Raw genomic sequence first — 21,334 nt, 5'->3', positions numbered from 1 at the left:
ACCGCCTTCTCCACAGGGGCGGGGGCGCGGAGCCTCGGTCGCTCCCCGGCACGGGGGAGCCGCCTGGCACCTGCCGGCAGCCAGGTCACGCAGACTGCGCCTCCGCTTTCAGTACAGCCAGCATTTACCCTGCGTAAATTCTACCAGCCAACCCAAACCGCTGAGACGCCTGAAAGTACCAAAGGCTGGGAGATGAAAGAGATGAAGAATTTTGATGCAAAATCCAATTTAAACATCTAAACCTCTGAATGTTATGCCAAGGAGAAAAGGTGATTTTAGCACTGGCTTGCACCACTTTCACCACTGTTACTGTCCCATTACAGCCACAGGAGATGTGGTCCAGGCACATCTCCTTTCTGGTGACCAATGAGCAGATGCAAGGGAATGGTATGAAGCTGCATCACAGGAGGTCTAGCTTAGATATTAGGAAAAACTTCACCCAGAGGGTGTTCAGGAACAGCCTCCTCAAGAAAGTGGTCATGGCCCCAGGCCCACCAGACTTCAAGAGGTGTTTGGAAAATACTCTGAGGCACATGGTGTATAATTCTTGTGGCTGTACTGTGCACAGTCAGGAGCTGGACTTGAACTTTGTATGTCCCTTCCAGCTGACAATATTCTATGATTTGATGATCCCTGTTTTCAGTTTTGGACATTTTCGTTTTAGTTTTGAAAGCTGTCAGTCTTCCAGCCACAAGGACTAATGGCCAAGACATACGTGAGTGGAGAAATGAGGATTCTCCTGTTCCACACATTTTAGATCAGTACTCCGTATTTACTGCATAACATTTGTAGATATGTTACGTACCAGCAATCCTAGTTGTTAAAAGCAGGCATGCTGGATCTTTTCATAAAAGATGCATTTTAAGGAGTAGGTTGTTGAATCTTTACTAATGAGAGTTTTTCTTCTCAAAACGAGAACACAGTATTTCTTGGTACTGTAAAGTGTGACAAATTGAACTTGGCACATATAACTGGTTCACTAGCTGCCCTTCTGCCAGGCTCTCCATATGGCCTCCTTGACAGGCATTTGCAAATTGTCCGTCTGAAGCAGTATATTATATATGAATTGAGGTTTAATGCATTTCCCACAAGGTAAGGATAGAATGCACAACTTCTAGAAATGATCTTTGCAGTATAATTTACTGTATATTTTATCTGTAGTAATATAATGACCACACTTAAATCTCCACTTATTGCATGTATCACCATAAGGACCATAAAGCATTGAACATGAAGCACCAGAACACTTGTCATATGAAATGTATATTCACAGGAAGAAACATTTTTATGGTTTTGATTTGACCCTGGGCCATACTGTGTACAAAAAGAGAGAACACACTAGCTTGTTTGCTGAAATAGGAAGCATTCACTGGCTATCTCGTGAAAGACTGAGAGAATTTGAGGTCAGAACAGATCAAGCTTAGCAAACTCCCACAGCTTGGTGAAAAGGTGGGAAGCGGCACATACAATTCGCCTTTTGTCTTAATGGGTGCACTCAGTCAACTCCTCCTCAGCAGCTTCCTTCATTTCACCTCTTGGGACTCTCTTCATTTCAGCTCTTCTTGACTTTCCAGTTCGGTACAACCTCCCACACTCAAACCCAGTGGCACCCAACGCAGTTCCCGGTAGCTCCTCCCTCGAGTGCTGGACACCCTTTACTCTGTGGGGATATGCACATTTGACGCTGTTTTCCTTCCAGTGCTCCCCACGGTGGCTGCCTCGAAAATCCACGCAGGGCCCATACCCTGCTGCACAATCTCTGGGTACGACTGTCCACAGCGCTGGCAAACCTCTTCTTATCGCACTGCCCACGGGCACATACCCAGCGCAGCATCTCCAGCTCTTTCAGCAAAATTCAGAAGTGAAGGTCACCCCACCATTTGTCCTGAGTTTCCAGGGTACCTCGCAGCCAGACCTGTCGCTACCTGTTGCCTCTCATTGGGCTCCGGAGCGCTCCCGGCCGGCCCCGCTTCCCCACCGCTCTTCCCACCCGGGAGACGCGTTGTGCCCTGGAGCCAGCAACAACCCTACTGCCGCTCGTGTGGCTCCCCCGGGCTCCGCACGGAGCTGCCCGGGCTGGGGCTGGGGCGGGGAGCGGCGCGGCGAGGCCGTGGGCGGAGCGGAGCGGAGCTTCCTCCGCCGCTTCCTGCCGCCGCCGCGCCCGCCCGCCGCCGCCCGCCGCTCCGTGAGTGCGGGGCGCGGGGAGGGGGCGGGCGGCACGGCGCGGGGGCGCCGGGCCCGTCCTGCGGAGCCGGGGGGGTGTCGCGGAGCCTCGGCCGCGGCCGCAGGGTCTGGCCGGACCGAGCCGATCGGCCCCGCCGTGGCGGCGGCCGGGCCCGCGGCCTGCGGAGCCGCGTCCCGGGGGCCCGGGCGGGCGCGGGGCGCGGGCTGAGGGCGGTGGGAGGGGGCTCTGCCCCGCCGCGGTCCCCGGCCGGGCCGGCCGCTCCTCTCTGCTGCCGGCGGCACCCGCGGCAGCGCTGTCCGGCGCTTTTCCCGCCGGGCTGGTGGCCAAGTGCGGCTCGTCTTCGGTCGCCGGCGACGAGCTGCTGTCGTGGGTGGCGACCGCCCGCTGTCGGTGTGGAGCGCTTAACCCTGCCGAGACATGAGAACGGCAGCGCCGGGCCCCTTCCGTGGGCCGCGGCGCGTCTCTCGGTGTGCTAGAGAGAGGACAGTCGGCAGCAGCGGCTGTGGCCGGGTTGAACATACGGCCCGGTGCCTTGGCGTAGGGAGCGGGGCGGCGGTGGGCGCCCGCTGCCCGCGCTGCGTGTGCCGGCCTGCAGCTGCCGCGGCCTCCGCTGTGCTGTGCGGCGGGCCCGGTGTTCGGTGACAGCCCGGTGCTGGTCCTCGCCGTTAGCCTGAGACGTGCTGTTCCAGACTCAGAGCTGCAAGTCTCCACGTTTTATTTGTTATTGGAATTCTCTGATTTGATTCCTGGTTTGTTTGGATTTTTTTTCCTTCTTCCCTTCTTTTGCTGTCATGTCCTTTACTTTAGGACTTTGTCCTGCCCTTGCTATAGCTGTGTTGCTACTTACATTATTTAACAGGATATACACAACAGCATATTAAACATAGGGGCAGTAGAATGAAGACATCAATATGGCAGTAGCTGCAGGTGTAGCTCTGTATTATAGCTGCATGTCATTGTTAACTACAAGTATTTCCCAATTCCATTAAATAATCCTCTCATACAAGCATAAAGAACAGACTTGTATTTAAGGGATTCTTTCTGCTCTCGTTTTCTAGCTATTAAAACAGAAACATACTAATGGCATGAACATGTTAAGCTTGAAGCAGATTATGCCTTTGTGAAATTGTTCTCATGTTTACTACACTTGTAAATATTTTGTCATATTTCTTCATGAAATATTGAAGAACTGGTGCTCTGTAGCTTTATTTCTGTGAGATTCACAGAACTGCAGCTAGTGTCTCAGGGGTTCTGTTTTGAGCATCAGTTGTAGATCAAGGACAGGTTGTTCCATTTCAGACATGCCATCAAAGCAAACTGGGGCAGTTTGTGTGGAGGAAGGAAATGGAATTAAATTTTTCATTCTTGATGGCAAGACTTAGACTTTCAAAGAGCTCGAACTAGTAGTGACTTACTGTTTTATCTGTTCTACCTCCACTGATTAACCAACTCCCACAACACCCTTCCAGAATAGATAGGAAGTTATGGACAGCCGTTGTCTTCCATGTTCTCCAAATTAGCCCTTAAGGCAGAGGTACAGCAGGAGTCTTAGCTTAAAGTATTGTCTTATGTGGGTTTGAGCCTTCTGTCTCACACACATGCTGCAACCACAGTTCTTTTTTTATTTCTTTGAGTTCACAGAATTAGCATTTCTCCAAAGTTCATCCTTTGCTCATATTGCTCTTTATTTTCTGTTACGAAATCTTGGACTGCTTTTCCCATGCTTCTTGGCCACATGGTTTTCCTGGCAGGGTACCGAAAATTCACTGGTTACTTTCCAGCTGCTTCAATTCTTATGCCCTCAGATTTTCTGTGGTAATGGTACAGTAACTTTGGTGTTTGTATCATGGGAGAGAGCAGTTTCTCATCTGACTGCCTTTTCACATACAAAGTTTTTGCTTGCAAACCAACATCATTAGTTGTATGGTTCTTTTTATGGTACTTAGGCATTTTGCTTTTTAAAGGATGAATTTTCTAGAAAGACCTGTGTTGGACTATGCATGCATCTACCCAGATGTTTTTTCCCTTTTGATATGTTATAAAAAAGCCCCAAGCATTTAATGAGGGATAGAGAACATAAACAAAAGTTGCAGTTTGCTTTATGGGGCTGGATATTGCCAGGCATATCTGAAATTTTCCATGAAACTTTGCTATAAGATACTAGCAAAAAATATGTCATCAAAGTATTACTCTTTTTACCCACTCAATGTTTAATATACTCTAGTCATAAACCCACTTACAGAATCTTTTCATTTTTGTTTCTGGCTTCTGTTCATTCTTAGAGGAAAGTTTTCTGTAGCAGGGGGTTTTAGAAGGAAATCTTAGGGGGACTGTGGAGGATATGAACATGAAAGTTGGTAGAACATACTTAACATGGGCAGCTAGCTAAAGTGGATTACTGAAAGTGAGAGATACTATGAGATTTTTACTGTCACTTGGAAAGTTGTATCTAGCGGTCCAAAGCCTCTGTCTCACTCCCTTCTCAGAAAGTACATCAGCGTCTCATCCGTTTTAGGACTGTTAATACAAAGTCAGGATTGGCGTTTGAGCTTCAGTGACAGTGTAGGATGTGTGATGTGCCTTTGGGCTAGGAAATCTTGGAGATGATGCTTTCAGAATTTCAGATGACATTTTCCAGGGGAGGAAGCTTCGCTGCCACTACCAGTCAGCAATTCTGGTCTTTTTACTGCTCTCACAGGCAGCGGGGACTTGTTTTCCACAAAGGTTTTGGTGCCTGTCAGAGCGCTGAGCCTCCTGGCCTGCTGATGGGTGACACTGCCCAGCTGCTGACCATGATGGATGTGGTGCCTCTTTTGATTGGGTGACACTTGGGCTAGTGGCGGGCAAGGCAAAATGCCACAGGTAGTGCTCGCAACAGACGTCCGAAATATGTCAACTTGCGGCTTACATCAAAACATGTAGCAGTTCTGCAGAGGATCTGGCATTACTGTTCCACACAGGGACCTTTCACAGATGTGTTTCGAACATCTTTGGGCTCAATCTGCACATCTGTGCTGTTTGTTCCTTCACACCTTTGGGACAGGGCTGCAGTTGACAGCTGGACAATTCTGTTAAGTCACATGAAAATGCTAATTTTTCCCAGTATTCAGTGTTTGCTCTGGCCTTTCAGTGAGACATAGGTTTTTCTTCGCATTAGCAATGTAAAATGATACAATTTTAAATTGAAAGTAGTGACACAGCTGGAATTTAGGCTACCTCAGATGAATTGAGGGATTGAGGTAAATGTATTCACCCCAGCTTCTTTGAATTCAGGTGCTCACTGATGAAATAATTAACAATACTGGTTTCACAGCTAATGGATAGTCCTACTGGGAGAGTATTACCCATATCCAAAATAATACCTGGAGATTATCTGTATACTGACTTGTCTACATTTCATAGGGTCAGTATGCTTATACAGGCTAGTGGGTTTTGTATAATTCTTATTTTGTTTGCATTCCAGTAGTGCAACTGTAATCCTCCTAGTTAATCAAGAATCAGAAAAATAGTAATAGGTATTACACAGATAAGAACAAAAATGCGGCACTTGTCTGAAAGAGCTCACACCCTAATTATAAGAGGAGGGGAAAAGTGGATATAGGCAGATGGAAGCAGTGATATGATATTAATCAGTGCAGCAGGTTATTTCTCTAACACACTGGTGTTCTGGTCTGTGTTTCTTACAAGCATCGTGGTGAAGGTACAGCATGGGAGGACTCACTAAGGTGACATATTTCAACATTTAGTAAGTGAACTGTAGAGATTCTAGGAGGAGGGACTTATCTTCCAAGTGAGAAGTGCAAGATGGTAAGATGGGAAAAAGTTTTAGGAAGTGGAGACAGTGAAGACAGTTTGCTTCTCCAACTCTCTTGCATAAAGATGTTTTGAAGAGGAATAACCTGATTGGTTGATTTTAAACCTGATAGTTTGGTTCGGTTTCCCAAGGAAAAGTGATTTTTAGTTCATACTAGCCTTGTACTAGCCTTGTAACTTTTATTTGTCTTAGCTCTAGTGAATTACTGTAAAATGATTTTTTTTTTAAATAGCAGTTATTTATTTTAGGAATTCATTCAACTCTTGCCAGTATCTAAATATATACTTTATGAAGAGGGTCTAAATACAGAAACAAGTTCTAAATACAGAAACATTAATGTTGTTAAATATAGACCATTTCAAGCATATCTTACATTTAAAATAGTCTAGGCATACCAGAGATTTAACTTAACAATTTCAGCACATTGATTTTTGGCACTCTTTCAAATCTGAAGCTTTTAAAATTAGATAGGCAGATCGTTTTGCTGCTTTTGAAGTGGTTTGTTCTTTATAGAATGGTGGAAATGAGCAGTTGAGTGAGGAGGTTTTGATCTTAATCAGCTTTTTGTAGGAAGATTGACATAAGGAGTCTTTTAGAAGTAAAAAGTCAACTGAGAATAGCTAGTGATGGTGATGATTACACTTCAAACTCCTGTATGCTGAGCTCAAAGAATATGAACATGTTTGTCAAGAATTAGTTCTTAGTTTTGTATGAAATTATTTTTTAAAAGGAAAAGGTTTAGGTTTTTCTAATCTAACTTTTTGTATTTTCTGGTTTTTTTTCCAACGAAACGGCATAATTTCTATTTAAGATTTTTACTGTGTGCCAAGTAGAGATGAGGGTAGAGCTGACGTACCCTCTAAACTCAGTTTTTTCTACCACAAAAATCAGTGTCTTTTTATTTGTCAGATTCATTAGTCAAATATCATGTGCACCGTGACTTGATTTTATGTGTATGAAATGAAATACTTTAATGTATTTGTTTTTCCATCACAAAAGACAACTTCAAACAAAGATTCGTGGTGACCTCTTTCTGCATAGGAAGAGGAGGATATTTGTCCCCTTTAGGATACTCCATAGTTGGTGGCTCTAGACAGAAATTTTTCATTGGAGATATTAAAAAAATATGAGAATGGGTTGGAAAGAGTTAAGTCATGGAAATACTTCCCTGGTTTTTAATCTTCAGTGTGTCAAGTTAATTTTGTCTGAATTGTTCTTTTCTCTTTTGCCTGCTTGTTCTGAATGGCTAGTGCCTATGGCAAGCAATAAGCTATAGAGCATCCCTTTTGTTTTTTTCTTAGCTATATTTTATGCCTTCTTGAGTCTGTTTGTTCAGGATTTTCATTCCAATAAAATCTCAAATCTTTTATTTCCCATAAACAGAAATATTTCCGAGAAGTTATTTCTGAAGCACCCTAAGTTTCTTCCTCATTTAACTCAAATAAATTCCTGGCATAAACATTTTTATTTTGAAATTATTTGATTGGTGTTGATAATGTTTATATTAAATGGGATCTTTAATTTGTGATGTTTTTGGTCCCTGAATGTACTGGAAAAGGGCAGGCAGTACTCCATATATGCCCACACCATAGTCATGTGGAGTAGCTTGTTGCTCTTACCCTTCCATCACACTTCTGTGCTTTTCAAAATCAGGCACAAACCCTGGCTGTCTAAGTCCTTGATATGCTCTATTTTTTCCAAGAGCTCACAGGTCAGTAAACATTGTCTGATGGATATCCGTCTATGTGTGTGTCCGTGAAACGTAATTAATCTAATGGTCCGTGTTGTCTTTTCCTCCGCCTGCTCTTAGTGAAAGGAGACTGAAAAGTGTTTGGGCTGTGCAGTGTGAATGCAGCTTCTCATGCCAGTATTCATTTCTAATGCCATGTTGATTAGGTTGGGTTTGAAGTGCCATGCTTTCAGTCATTGTGGGTATCAGCTGACACTGGTTTTTTGCCGTGTCCTGAGGGTCCCTAGGATATGGGTCCAGCAGTGGGCTGTGTTTGCCCTGATTCTGTTCTAAGGGCCACAGGGTTTCACAGGTGGGAAATGCTTGTATTTCAGCTGGTTGGGCCTACAATTATTTATTGGAACTCTCTAAATGTACTGATACGAAGATGACTTTTATTGGGGTGAAGTCTGTGGTTTGGACAGTCTTACATAATCTGTCCAAAGAGATCAAAATTGTTATGCTGAAAAGAACTCATAGATTGTTTATGTCAATGTTGAATCACCTAAACACAACTATGTTCCTTTAGGGAGGGCATTTTTGCTGTCTTTGCTATTGACTCTTGACGTAATTTAGTGCAAGGTCTTGTGTTTTCCCACAGCAGCTCTGTTTGATGAATGTCTTAATGAATCTTGTGCTCAGTTAACCAACAGTGTGACAAGTGGCGATGGCTAGTTTCACATGAAACTTGGGTATATATGAGAACCTGCCAAGGCAAAACTTGAAGTTGTTTGAGCCTCCTCATGTTCTAGGGATGCCAGGTTGCATGGCTGTTGATGAACATTAGGTGTGCTAACATCTGTTGATAATATATAATCAAGAGCTGGAATATTTAGGTCTTTCTTACCGTATGAACAGGAATTGGGAACCCATGAAATCAGCAAAGCTGAATTCAGTGGCACTGTTCACTTGCATGTCTAAGATTTATAACCATAAGTATAGGAAAATTTGAAATCTGTCATTTAGGAACATCATGGTATTTATTATAGTATAAGCTAATTTCTGTGTAAATGTAGCATTTTGCAAAATAATTTAAAGGCTTGAGGAGACGTGAAGGTGTTGATGCAAGGAAGCAGCGAGTAAAGATTTCTTTCATACTCTACAAAAATTTGATTTGTCCAAAGCCCATCTCTAATGGGTAGGTTCATGCAGAAAACCTCTCTCACTAACAGTGTGTAGGGATGTAGGGCAGATGCAGGGACATCTATCCAAATGTGTAGGAACCTGGAACAGGAGCTCAGTGGTACAGATCGCCTGCTTTGCTTCAGGGAAGGCTGTTCAGATACCAGTGGTGGTGGTGCTCTAATATCAATATTGATGACTGTTCTGCTGATTGGCTTAGTGGATAAGTAAGGAGAGGGAATACTGAATTCAGTAGACTGATTGATTCATGTGTCTCTCAGAGCTTCAGTACTACAAAGATCTAAATGCATATACAGAAAAGATTAAAAAATCTTAAGTAGACAAACTTGATAAACTTTGGCAAACTTAACTAACTGATCTGTAGTAGGAACATACCTTTTGCTATTCCCAAATGTGGCACATTTTAGAGGTTTCCCATACCTAAATGCAGTAGCACAGCTGAAAATCTTTGTTTCTGGTAGCTCAGGTGATGTTACTAGCCTGTTTTTGGTACACAACAAGACATCATTTTATTTTTGAACAGAATGGCTCATATATTTTCAGTGTATGAGTATTTGACTATTTTATATTCATATGCTTTGTATATGAAAACATAAATCTGTTTTTATGAACCACACCGTTAAAAGACAAACTGTATACTAAGCCCCAGCAGCTGTCTGTATGATGTACAACTACAGTCCTTCAGTGGATTCACATTTGGATTTTGATTAAATGGCTGGTGTGCTGAAATGTCTAAGGATTTTTTTTTTTTTAAGTTTACTGGCAAATATCTGTGCTTTAAATTCTGTTCCTCATAGGACTCCTTGATTAGTGACAAATTACCTATGAGAGACTTCATCTCTATGGATTCTCCAATGTTTACTAGAGGAGTCAGTTTGCACTCCAGTCTGTCATCCCTTGTAGGATAGAACACTAATCAGATTTGGAAGACTTATTTTTTTAAAGTGTTTGAAATTGCTCAAAAACCTTTAGGGAATGTGCCGAAGGTAAATAATGACTGAAACCTTTCATAAGGGGTATATGTTAAGGAAGAGAAACATTTATTTTGAGAAGTTTTTCTGGTATGTTGTAGTTGTGATAACTTACTTTGCAATAACAAAAATAATCTTAATACCTCAAATATTTAACACCACTGCCTAGAAGTGAGTGTGCATGTGTCCCCTTTTCCTACAGCTACAATTCATAGTGTCCTGTAATGTAACTGGTGTTGCAACATTTTTCTAAGTCTTCATTCCTGACACATTCATACTCCTTGTTACACAATAGCTGACATTAGACCAAGCCTAAAACTGTGTTTGTGATGTTCGAATGTGTGATTCGGTCTTGTGCTTTTAGAGTTTGAACTTGCTATATTCAGTAAAACACTTCAATAAACCATAGAGTAACCTCTGTTTGCCTCTCCTAGTAAGCAACAGATGCGGGTGAAAGATCCATCAAGAACCAACCCTGAGAAGCCAAAGAGAAGCAAAAGGCCTAACAGGCCACAGGATGAGGACTCTTCAGATGATATTTCAGGTAAGTACATAGGGTGATGCTTGTCCTGAGGTTGGAGGCTAATAACTTCTATGTTGACTGATGAAAACCACAAATCATTGGTACCATGAAATACTTTTCTTGCTTGAATTTATAACAGAAATATCCCCAGTCAAGTGTTTATGACATGATCAGTTGTTACACTGCATGACTTCCCTGAAGGGCTGGAAAGTTGGTTGATCTTCGATGACAACCTCTTCAAAGCGGAATGGTCCTTTCCTCTCCATGTGAGGTCAAGCACACGTGGCAGGAGGCTGCATGGCTGAACAGGGAGCTTCCAGCTGAGCTCAGGGGGAAAAAGGAATGGCAGAGAGGGTGGAGGCAGGTTTGGACTGCCCTTGCAGAGGTCTGGAGTGTTCAGGATTAGGGATTAGGTAAAGCAACTTCAGTTAGAATTGGATCTGGTAAGGCGTTTAAAGAGTAAGATGAGCCTGTATGGATACACTGGCAGTAAAATGAAGACTAGGGTGAATACAAGCCTGCTGCGTGAGGGGGTGGGGATTCTAGGGACACAGGATGTGGGAGAAATCTGAGGAACTCAATTCTTCATTTGCTTCCATCCTCACATGTGAGCTCTGCATTTGATCCTCCCTGGCTCCTGACCTTAATGGCAGACTTTGGGATATAGACATTGTCCAGAGTAGAAGACTGAGAACTGTTAACCAGACTGGACATGCACAAGTCCATGGGGTCAGATGTAGTGCATCTGAAGGTGCTGAGAAAACTGGTTGATGTCATTGTGAGGCTGTGCTCTGCCATCTCTTCATGGCAGCAAATTGAGGAGAGCAGTTGATTTGCAAGAGAATAGGTCTGCCATTCAGAGTGACTTAGACTGGCTGGAGAAATGGGCAGGCAGAAACTTCTCAGTGTTCAACAATGGCAAATGAAGAGTTTGGCACCTGGGCATAACCACATGCCATTACAGGGTGGGAATTTCAGCTTTGCAGAAAATGTCCTGGGGGTCCTAATGCACACACTGAATAAAACCAAGATGTGCTGTTTATGTCTACTGTAGGCAGGACTGTATTAAGGAGACTGCAAGGTGGGCAGGTGATTCTTTCCATCTTTTCAGCGCTTGTGGGATTTCATTGGGAGAACTGTGCCCAGTTGTGGGCTCCCTCTTAACAAGAAAGGCTGTCTTGTCAGTGAGGCTAGTTGTTCATCCCCCTCCACATTTTTGAGGAGATTGAGAACATGATGTGGGAAGAGGGGCTGAAGGGAATGTCTTTATTTAGCCAAAGGAGTGAAAATGTAATTTCTTTCATTGACTGCCTGTTGGTAGTTACAGAGAAGGCAGAACCAGGTTCTTGTAGGAGGTCTACAATGAGAGAATTAAAAGCAACAGACCAACTTTGGAAATGGAAATGGGAATGGAAATGGAAAATTTGACTAGGTGTGAGGAAATTTATTTTATATTCACTCTGAGGGTGGTCAGACAGAAACTTGATTTTCTAGTGAGTTGGTGAGTCCCCAGCTCAACACTCAAGCTGAAAAAAGCTATGAGCAAACAGATCTAAATTAGTATTGCTTTAAGTGAGGGCTTGGACAAGATGGCCTTCAGAGATTACTTCAAACCTAGCTTATTCTGTGATATAGTGGAATTTGTGCACAAAAATATGACAGAGAAGAATGGTTGTTATTCACATTCAGAATGAGCAGTTGTAGTAGGGATGCATTGGTATTTGAAAATCTTTCTTTATGGGTTGAAAAGAGGTCAATGGCCTGTGTTGTTATATGCAAAAATAGATTTATCTATTATTTCATTGTCAAAAAACCAGGAAATTAGATTTGTAGAAAAGTAATCCTTGTACTTTTGTACAAAGTAGTTTATCTGGTTTTAAGAGGTGGCATTTATTGACTTGAAAAGAATTTCCATTATGGAAAGACTGAAAAAGATTCCTTCATAAAAGTCAGTACGTGGGGAGCAGCTGGCTGATCTTTCCTACTCTAATGCTTTGCTGTTTTTTTTCCTAATGCTGAATTCATTGAAAACTGTAGTCTTTCAGTATACATGTGCTCTCTTTCATGGCTATTATTTTTGATGGATGAAAGCAAGTATGTGTTATTTTCTGTAGGGTTAACCTGCCAGCACGTGAGCCAAGCAGTGGACGTGCACCATGTGAAGAGAGCGGTGGCTCAGAGCGTGTGGTCAATCTGTGCAGAATGCCTGAAGGAGAGGCGGATGAGCGATGGTGAGCCTGTGACGCCTTCAGACATCTGGCTGTGTCTCAAATGTGGCTCTCAGGTAAACATGTGCACTCAGTTTACAGAGGTGGCATTCCTAAAGGATACCACTGTTGTGGATCCTTGTGTTTGGCATCTCATTACCTCCAGAGGAACAGTGTGATGTAAGTGCTTAGTTCCAAGAGTCCTTGCTTCAGCTTCCTCGCAAAGTGGGATGTGACCTTACGTTCCTATCTTGTTTTTGGCAGTGTTTAGGGTTAGCTTTATGTGTCACAGTGTGGTGTGGCCTCACAATTAGTGATGGTCCTGCCTTTTCTCTGTTCTTATCTGCATTCTCTTGCCACTTACAGACGATTGGCTGTGGGAATTGTGTGGCTGCGAAATGCATCCGTTCAGCTGTCTCCTCTGACAGAAGGTCCCATAAATAGGAATGAATGAAAAACCAAACATGTATACTGCTGAATGAGCTTGTGCTGTGAACACTCAATTCCTAGATTTGATTGAAGCCAGAAAGGGAGAAAGGACTGTGCTGGAGTGAGAATGCTGCTCCTGTGGCAACTAGCCATTAGAGTGGATCAGTTATAATGTCAAATCATGGCCTCAGAGTTTAAAATGGCAGGTCCTGATCCCAAGGGCTTTTACAGATTTCTGCCCTGGGAGTGATGTAAAGAAAAAATTCAGTTTATGGGCAGTGTGAGGCTTGGTTCAGCAAGTAATTTCCTGAACAAAGTATTTCACAATTTTCTTGGGATTTCAGTAGGTTTTACTGTAGAAAACTACTTTGAGTAGGTTTTACTATAGAAGCCATCTCCTACCAGGATAATATGAGCATATTTGGTTTTGCAAAGAAACATGCTGTTCACAGGGTTCAGAAGATAGTTAACTAGATCTGAAGGGGACTCATACATCTTGTTTGAAAAATTTCCATTAAGGAGAGCTTTTAAAAGGAGTTAATTCTGTATGCTTCTTCATGATCATGCTGTTAACGGCTTCTCCTATTCAGAGATTCAGTCCTGAATCTAAGTCCCACTCTGTTCACACTTGAACAATTGCAAATGCTTTCTCTCAAAATTGCTGTAGATAAATGGTGTGTTCTCAGCAGCTTTGTAGTACAAAGCACTTTATGTACTTTTTTCATTTGCTGTGTGGAATGCCTTTGACATTCTTGAGCAGTGAGGGCTACCTGTGCCGTCCTCTTCCTTGATATTCTGTGGACTGAATATGCTACATAGTTGTTTCATTCACAATTACTAGAGCATTCTTGCTTTTGTGAATGGTATAATTTTTTGTCTGTAGAACAAACTTAATAAATCTCTATATTGTTAAGTGATTTTTCCAAGTAGAAAAGATGAGAATGTTAAATCCTCTCAATCCTTACAATTTCTAAATAAGTAGGACAGAATAACTTCTTGTCTGGTTTTGAAAAATGGAGTTTTTGTAATTTTTTTATTAGTGATGTAGTCTTTTCCTTCTTCCTTCCTCCCCCCTTACTGGGTTGATGTGTCCATTTTTAGGGATGTAGTAAGAATTCGGAAGGCCAGCATTCTCTGAAACACTTCCAAACTGCACGCACAGAACCTCATTGCATCGTTATCAACCTCAGCACATGGATCATATGGTAAGAGTCAGTATGCATGTGTTTGTGTGTGCCTTTACATAAGGACTTGACTTAAAGCATTGTCTTCTCAGGATAAAGGATGATGCTGACAGATAAAATTAATGCTTTCTATAGAAGAAAGGTAGGCTTTCTGAAGGCAGTATGTGTTTGTCCTTTGTATTCTCTGAAATTATTTAAATCTGTAAGGACCACAGTGAATTGGGACTGATCTGTAGAAAAGCATATGTGAATGAAGGAATTCAATTCTGTTCCATTTTTTAGTGTGAAAAATTGAAACTGAGAGCTTTAGTAATTTGTGTAAGGCTGTTTGGGAGGTTTGCTAGAGCTGGGATGTGCATGCAGAAAGCCCCGAATTCCAGTTTGTTTCTTCTTTCGTTTAGGTGTTATGAATGTGATGAAGAGCTGTCAACGCATTGCAACAAAAAGGTTCTGGCTCAGATAGTTGATTTCCTTCAAAAACATGGTGCCAGGGCTGAACCAAGTAAGTTTGCACAAATAGTTTTGTCTGAAGACACCTGTAACATACTGTCTCTAAAAATAAGCATTTCAGATTTTGAGTCATGTTAAAAATACAAATGAAAAATTGCGTACAATGTGACCATAATGTAATTTATAATTGGAAATCTACTTGGGGAAGTAATGCCTGTCAAAACATAGTGTCATTTTTTTTCTCCAGTATGATTATATTTTTAAAATATTTTGGGCACTGTAGGACAGTTTTTCCAAATTCTGTCTCTAACAAACAAAGCTTACCATAGAGGAGTTGTTACCTTAAATAAGATAAGGCCATATAAATTAATAAATTAATGCATAAAAATATATTGAAGCGTACACTATACATTCACTATAAATGAATTTAATTTTCTTGGCATGGATGTATCACAGCTTAAATTTTTATGATTTAAACTTGTTCTCCAGAGTTAGCTAGATTTGTTTAAGGGGATTGTCTAGTACTCTGCTGTTGGATGTCTTGTCCATTTTTGGTATTTGGTTTTAATTGGTAGAATGGTAATTTCTATTAAAATATAATAGTATTAAATTATTTTCTTTTATTAGGAGCATACTATACCTTCTCAATATATGTGATAGTTGATAGAACTTTGTATGTGTGGCCCTCGCTGTCTACTCTCGATAATGTTGATATTATTCATCCCATCTGTAACACATGTGGCAGCATTTTGGCTTGTGACTTAAGAGAGTGCATTGAATTCCACATTTGCTTCTCAAAACACACATTGAGTAAACTTTTAAAACAGTTGGTTGCATCTTTCAACAGAGATAATCAACCATTTTGAAGTAAGAAAGGAGAGCAGTTGCCTTATAGAATTGCACTAAGTATTCTTCTAGCTGCATGTGCAGCTGGTAAATCCTACCAGTTTTAAGAGATGTTACATATTTCTTGAGGGAAAAAATGACAGGCTGCTTAAAAATACAAAATTTTGTTCTAGTCACAGATTGTATATTCAATTTTTAATTTTAATAAATTGATATATTGCTACCTTTTGCATCTTTTTTTCTTGGAGCAGTGAAAATACAGTGTGTGATTTCACTTCTGTTCACAACTTTAGTTTCAAATTTATGTTGCAGCTTTCTTGCAGATGAAAATGCTGTGGTGGTTTTATTTCAGTTAATGTAATGAAAACCATTTTATTCCATTATTGTACTGCTGGATAAGACTTTCTTTGTGATACAACTCTGTGCCTTATGGTTTAGATTCTTAATTTGTGAAACTTCAGAACATCTAAAGCTTTCAAATTAAGAAGTTTAGAAGTTTTCTGTGAAATGTCTTAAATTAAGCAACTAAAATTCCAAACTAACTCAGGAAAACTAAGTGTATGTATAGCAGAGCAGGGCAGCATATGTTTCTGTTCTATATTCGTGTTTAATTTTGATAGTCTATTTTGAAAATGCTTGCATTTCATGTAAATGTTTTCTGATATAACTGGAAACTTCACTGTAACTGGAACCAAAATTGTATTTTTTTTTTGTTAAGGGCTTAGACATAGGCTTGCAGGTGCCTGCCTTGGCAGCGAGAGGTCTGAGCGTGCCAGGGTCACTCCTGCAGGGCAGTCACGTCTCCTACTACATTCTGGGAAGGGGTTGAGGCTCAAGTGCAGGCTTGGATTCATGCATAAAGCATGTGTGTGTACTTCCAGTGATGTTTTAAAGGTGAAAGTCTGTGACCCTCTCTGACCCAGAGAGTCAGAGAGAGTCTGTGACTCTGTGTTGAGCAGTTTGGATTGCATTCCTGAAAGCTCTGGGAATGTTGGCCCAAAGATGATTTATTGGGTTTTCCTGAGTGGCGAGGAAAAGGCAGAAAAGCTCTTTGCCTGGGACTGTCTGTTGCTTTAGGCCAGGCTCCTTGCCGGAAGAGGCTGGAAAATAGCCATGCATTCATAGATGTCTGGTGTGCAGGACAGGGAACTCCCAACCAGAATTGGCACTCTTGGTTCATTTTGATAAATGACAGACTTGGTACTTCCCCTACAGAAATCTATCTAAAGGTTTTTTTCTTTTCTTTAAATCAGATTACTTTTAGGGATTCTGAAAAAATAAAATCTGAAATTGAAATGTAATTCATGCTTTTGTCCAGAACGCAAGAGGACATGATACATTACTGTGAAAATTAAATCTATTTTTGTTTTGGTTTAATTTCTTTTACCGTAACATTTTATTTCATGTTCCATTGATATTTTCAGTGTAACTATCATTCTTTAAATTATTAGTTGGTGTAGACTTATAAAATTTATTTTGTATATTCACACCTTAAAAACATAAGCTAATTTTAAAATAATGAAAAATAACTTGTGAGAAGTAGTGTAAAACTAACAATAAATTCATATTTCTCACTTAAAAATCAATCTTGTAATTTTTTTCCCCATTGCTTTTCAATTTCTTTCTAAAAAAGCAGTCAAAGTGAAGACAGTTCTCATAGCAGAATGTGGCACTGTAACAAGAATTCATTTTATGTCTGTACTTCCTTTTGTTGTAACAACTGGTTGGCATGGTGCATCATTAAAATTCAAATGGCATTGTGTAGAAATTTCTGTAGAAATGCAGTATCAACATGGATTAAGTAGCAAATGAGGGCTGCTAGGATTTTTTTTTTCAGTTCTCAAAAGTGCAGGATTCATTTAAAGATAAAATGATCAGTTGAAACATGTGAGGGAGAGTTATATAGATTTCCTAATTAATGCATCTTGCAAAATAAACAAAAGCAAAATGCTTGTCATTTGGTACTAATGTGGTGGAATAGTGTGGCAGCAGGATCCCTGCTTTTCATTTGGTCTCTCATAAAGATTCAACTTCACTTCAGCTGTAAAAATGTGCAAATTACATTACTACTACATGACTGACTTTTGTAATTACATTAAGCGATTGAGATAAATCCCAGTGCTGGGTTCCCAAAAGAATGCTTGCAGCTGTGTGATTTTCACATCTGATCCTATGGTTTGTTGTACCCAGCAATGCCTGCTCTTTTCTTTTTTTTCCCCCTTTTTTTTAGAGGAGTCTGTTTGGTTAAGAGGTCATGTTGGGCACAAGCTGGAAGAAGAAAGCAAGATTGCTTTCTAGGGTGTACCACCCAGAAATTTGTTTTGTGGAGAAGGTTAGCAGGCCGTGATGATTTCCACAGAAAGGCAGGTGCAGTATTGTCCGTGTGGCACACTTGTGAGCTTCACATGGACATAATGCACATGTAGTACACAGGAACCATGCTGAGACATTGCAATCTGTGTGTCTGCTCATTTACTGGAGAAAACAAATTGTTTTGCAGTCTTAAAAGTGAATCTTATGCGTATTTTCCTTTACAAAAGCCAAATTATATGTTGGTGGAAGCATATGATTGCATACTTTTTCTAGAGCAGTTAATTAAATCGGTTTGTGTGGCAATAGAACGGGAAGGAAAAAGATATATTCTCAAATTTTGAAGTTAAATTTATTGTTGGGAGGGGCAAACAGAGGAATGAGGTTTTGCTAGTAAGTTCAGCTGCCCGGATTTGCCAATAAGTGAAAATTAGAACCTTGATTTTTTTTTGGATGGCTGAAACTGATGTAAAATTATATCTATTTTTATACAATACGTGTGAGAGTTGCAGACTTGTATGGAAAAACAGGTAGTGTGACATATAACTTTACATATTTGCATTCTGCTGTGGATATTAGTAATTGACAAAGGATCATATTGAAAAAAATGGTATTTTTTCTTAAGTGACTTTTACTACATGTAGTTTGGAGTCACAGAAGACCATTCTATTTACTTAAAATTAACTAGCAAAATAAAACAGATTTTGTTGATTCTCTGAATCTGAAATACGCTTTAGCAAAACAACATTTCTGTTATTGGTCAGAAATTTTCTTTCAAATTTGCTTACTTGCTAGTAAGCTCCTTGTAAAGGAATGAAAACTGAATCATTGACAAAAATTTTTTTAGGCATTCTGTCATTTTTAACCATGAATTCTTACCTTTCCTGTCCATGTACTTATTTACTTGTGAGGTGTAACTAACACAAGTCATCTGAGAGTAGAGGATGAAAAGCAGTCCTTGAATAGGTTGCTCTGCCATGCTGTGCAGATGTCTTTTCTAGTTTATAACATTGTGGCAAGACTCATAAAATATAATTTCAGTTTATAATCTCTGATTTGGTAGGGTTTTAACATTGATAGAGAAATTGGGCTTTTAAAATGTAAAGCTAGTGACCATTTCAGAAGAAAACCAGGCTGTTTTTCTTAACGTTGGATTCTCATTATTGTACAGTGTTGGAAAAAAAAAATTAAATGTTTTAGATAAAAAAGGAGTGCCAGACAATTTAGTAGCATTTCGTAGTACAGCATGATGAGAACTTGGTAAAAGAAAGTCTATTAACCTTGCTTTTACTGGGAAGACCTTCAGCTTAAGTACCAGAGTTGTATTCAATAGAAAAGGCTTGACCTTGGAATAAAAGTGCGTATTCCTGGAACCATTATTTTTAATTAAAAAAAAAGTTGCATTGAAAAGATGAGCAAAAGTGCTTACTCCCCTGGCTGAAAAAAAAAAAAAGATGTCATTTTTATCTTCTTGCTTGCATACCATCTGCAGCCCCAGGCACAGCTCAGTTTCAGCGAAGGTGGTACAGAAGTCCATGTGCACTGCAAATGTTTGAAATGCTGGCAAAATAAATTGATAGGGAACACACAGTTTCCTTTTGCAGGCGGATGTGTCAGCACCGTGTGTGTTTGTACTCCTGGTGCAGTAAGTGGCTCTGCTTTGTGGAATGAATTGTCTGTGCTAATGTTTGGCTTAGGAACCGCAGTCACTGCCCGTGAGGCTGGTGCTGAGCGGCTGTGGGACAAAGCAGTGTTGTTCCCTGGCTACAGAGAGCTTATGGGACAGGAGCACAGGTGAGTGGAGCAGGCACAAGGAAAGCTGAAGAAAAGGGTGCTTTGGAAGCAAGAGCTGTAGCAGACGAGCAGCTTCTGCTGCCCTTCTTTGCAGGGCTCTGGTGAGAAGGTCTTTCTAGCATAGGGGAAAACAGGGTGATGTTGGGAAGCTTTGCTAAGCATGAGGCTGTGTCTGTGTGTACAGAGGCAGCTGTCTGAGAGTTGGAGGTGGATGTCATGGTGGGAGTAGAGGCGGGCACTGACCTGGTGCCTCTGAAGAGGTGGTCAGTAGGGTGTGATGGTCTGGATGGAGCTAGGCAGTGGGTTTTGGCAGAGTGCTCAAGAAAAGTGTCCCTGCAGCCAGATACACTTTTTCAAAGGAAGAGAAAGTTCTGATAATCAAGGCACAACTTAGGTGAGAATTTTCCTTGTATAGCTGCATCAGAAAGGTCACCTCTGCAGCAAAACAGCAGAAAGAGTCCGATAGAGGGGCATAGTCTGAATGTGAGTCCCAGGCACAGTGGGGTGCTCTGTCCCTGCTGTGGACAGACTGGCCTGCCTAGAGCTGAAGTCCACACTACCTGAAAAAGGCAGGGACATGGGTCACCATGTCAATTCTCTAAAAGATGAGTTAACTAACAACAGAAGTCTGTCTGAATTTAATTACTTCTGTGCTTTTCACCCGTCTGTCTCTCTTTAATGTTAACAAGGTCCTTCATAACAAATATTACTACATGTGGACAAATGACTTGGACTACTTCTTTTATTCTGTTAGGCCAGGAGCTGAAGGTCCTTGTGGGCAGCCGAAGAAGACAGCCATTTTGATGGAATCCTTCAGCTGGGATCCTTGTGTATATACTGGCTTAAAAGTCACTTTTCATACCCAAAAGCACGCCCGTTAAATTACAGGATTGCAAGATTGAGTCGGCAAGGGTCCATGAAACAGTTGTTCAGTGCAAATTCACTTTAAAAAATTACATGCTAGCTTTTTGATTAATAACATGCTTGTAGCCTTGGGTTAATCTTGCAGGAGGACCCTCCAGCCCCAATCTGTAGAAATATTAGCTATCACAGTCATTACCAGCATGTTCTATTAAGACTGACCAAGTCTTCACATGTCAAGTAAACATTCAGCTTCAGGCCTGTCTGTCATTTATCACTGAGCCGGGGACATTGAGCAGAGCTAAATTAAAAACCGCTGTACCTCCTCTGGCTCTGTGTATGTACTTAAAAATACGTGTGTTATAAGCAAGGCAGCAGATAATATTTGTAATGGCAAAGCAGCACTTTTCTGTCAGGACTTTTTCACAGATACAAAAAACAAAAAAATGTCACGTGGATTGTGTTTTTAAAATTATTAAAAAATCAAGAGGCAGTAATTAAAACCTGAAGGAAAGGAGGTTCCTAACTTTGATACCAACGTCCAGGCATTTTTCCTATTTCCTATTATTTCTTATCCCTATATTAATTATCCAGCTTTGTGGCAATCGGATGTCTGGTTCTCATTTATTGTGTTTCGTAATTGCATATTCATCCAGCTCTTATCACAAAGCTGGATGCTTTGGCTTTGTTTTCCCTCCCTTAAATAATTTATATGTAAGGTTCAGCAAATGGAACCTTGCTACTTGTGTGAAGCTGCCATTTAACCATGAAGTGAAATGCTTTTATCGAGTTTGCCCTGCAGATATGGTCCGCTGTGGCAATGCTGTCCATATTTGGTGGCTGTGCAAGGAGAGCCAGGTGGTGCTGCAAAGCATAGCACAGTGAAGC

The 21,334-nt window shown here is 41.0% G+C and overlaps 1 protein-coding gene across 5 annotated transcripts in view; it reads left to right on the top strand.

The window, feature by feature from the left end:
* Window positions 1-155: 155 nt before the first annotated feature.
* USP45 (ubiquitin specific peptidase 45) overlaps window positions 156-21,334 on the top strand; it is a 55,064-nt gene continuing 33,885 nt past the window's right edge. The window contains exons 1-6 of one of the 5 annotated variants that reach the window (XM_058834743.1): window positions 2,142-2,185; window positions 8,767-8,866; window positions 10,277-10,386; window positions 12,480-12,649; window positions 14,103-14,206; window positions 14,587-14,687. In XM_058834743.1, coding sequence (XP_058690726.1) covers window positions 10,287-10,386; window positions 12,480-12,649; window positions 14,103-14,206; window positions 14,587-14,687 — 475 coding nt within the window. In that variant the 5' untranslated portion in view covers window positions 2,142-2,185; window positions 8,767-8,866; window positions 10,277-10,286. Of the gene's footprint in view, window positions 2,186-2,821; window positions 2,935-5,973; window positions 5,993-8,766; window positions 8,867-10,276; window positions 10,387-12,479; window positions 12,650-14,102; window positions 14,207-14,586; window positions 14,688-21,334 lie in introns of those variants that run through there. The other 4 variants (XM_058834738.1, XM_058834739.1, XM_058834741.1 and 1 more) reach the window with 4 other exon arrangements.

This window comes from Poecile atricapillus, chromosome 3, assembly GCF_030490865.1.
Source record: "Poecile atricapillus isolate bPoeAtr1 chromosome 3, bPoeAtr1.hap1, whole genome shotgun sequence".
Lineage (NCBI taxonomy): Eukaryota > Metazoa > Chordata > Aves > Passeriformes > Paridae > Poecile > Poecile atricapillus.
The sequence above is the reverse complement of the archived record's forward strand: the minus strand, read 5'-3'. Positions and strand labels throughout refer to the sequence as shown.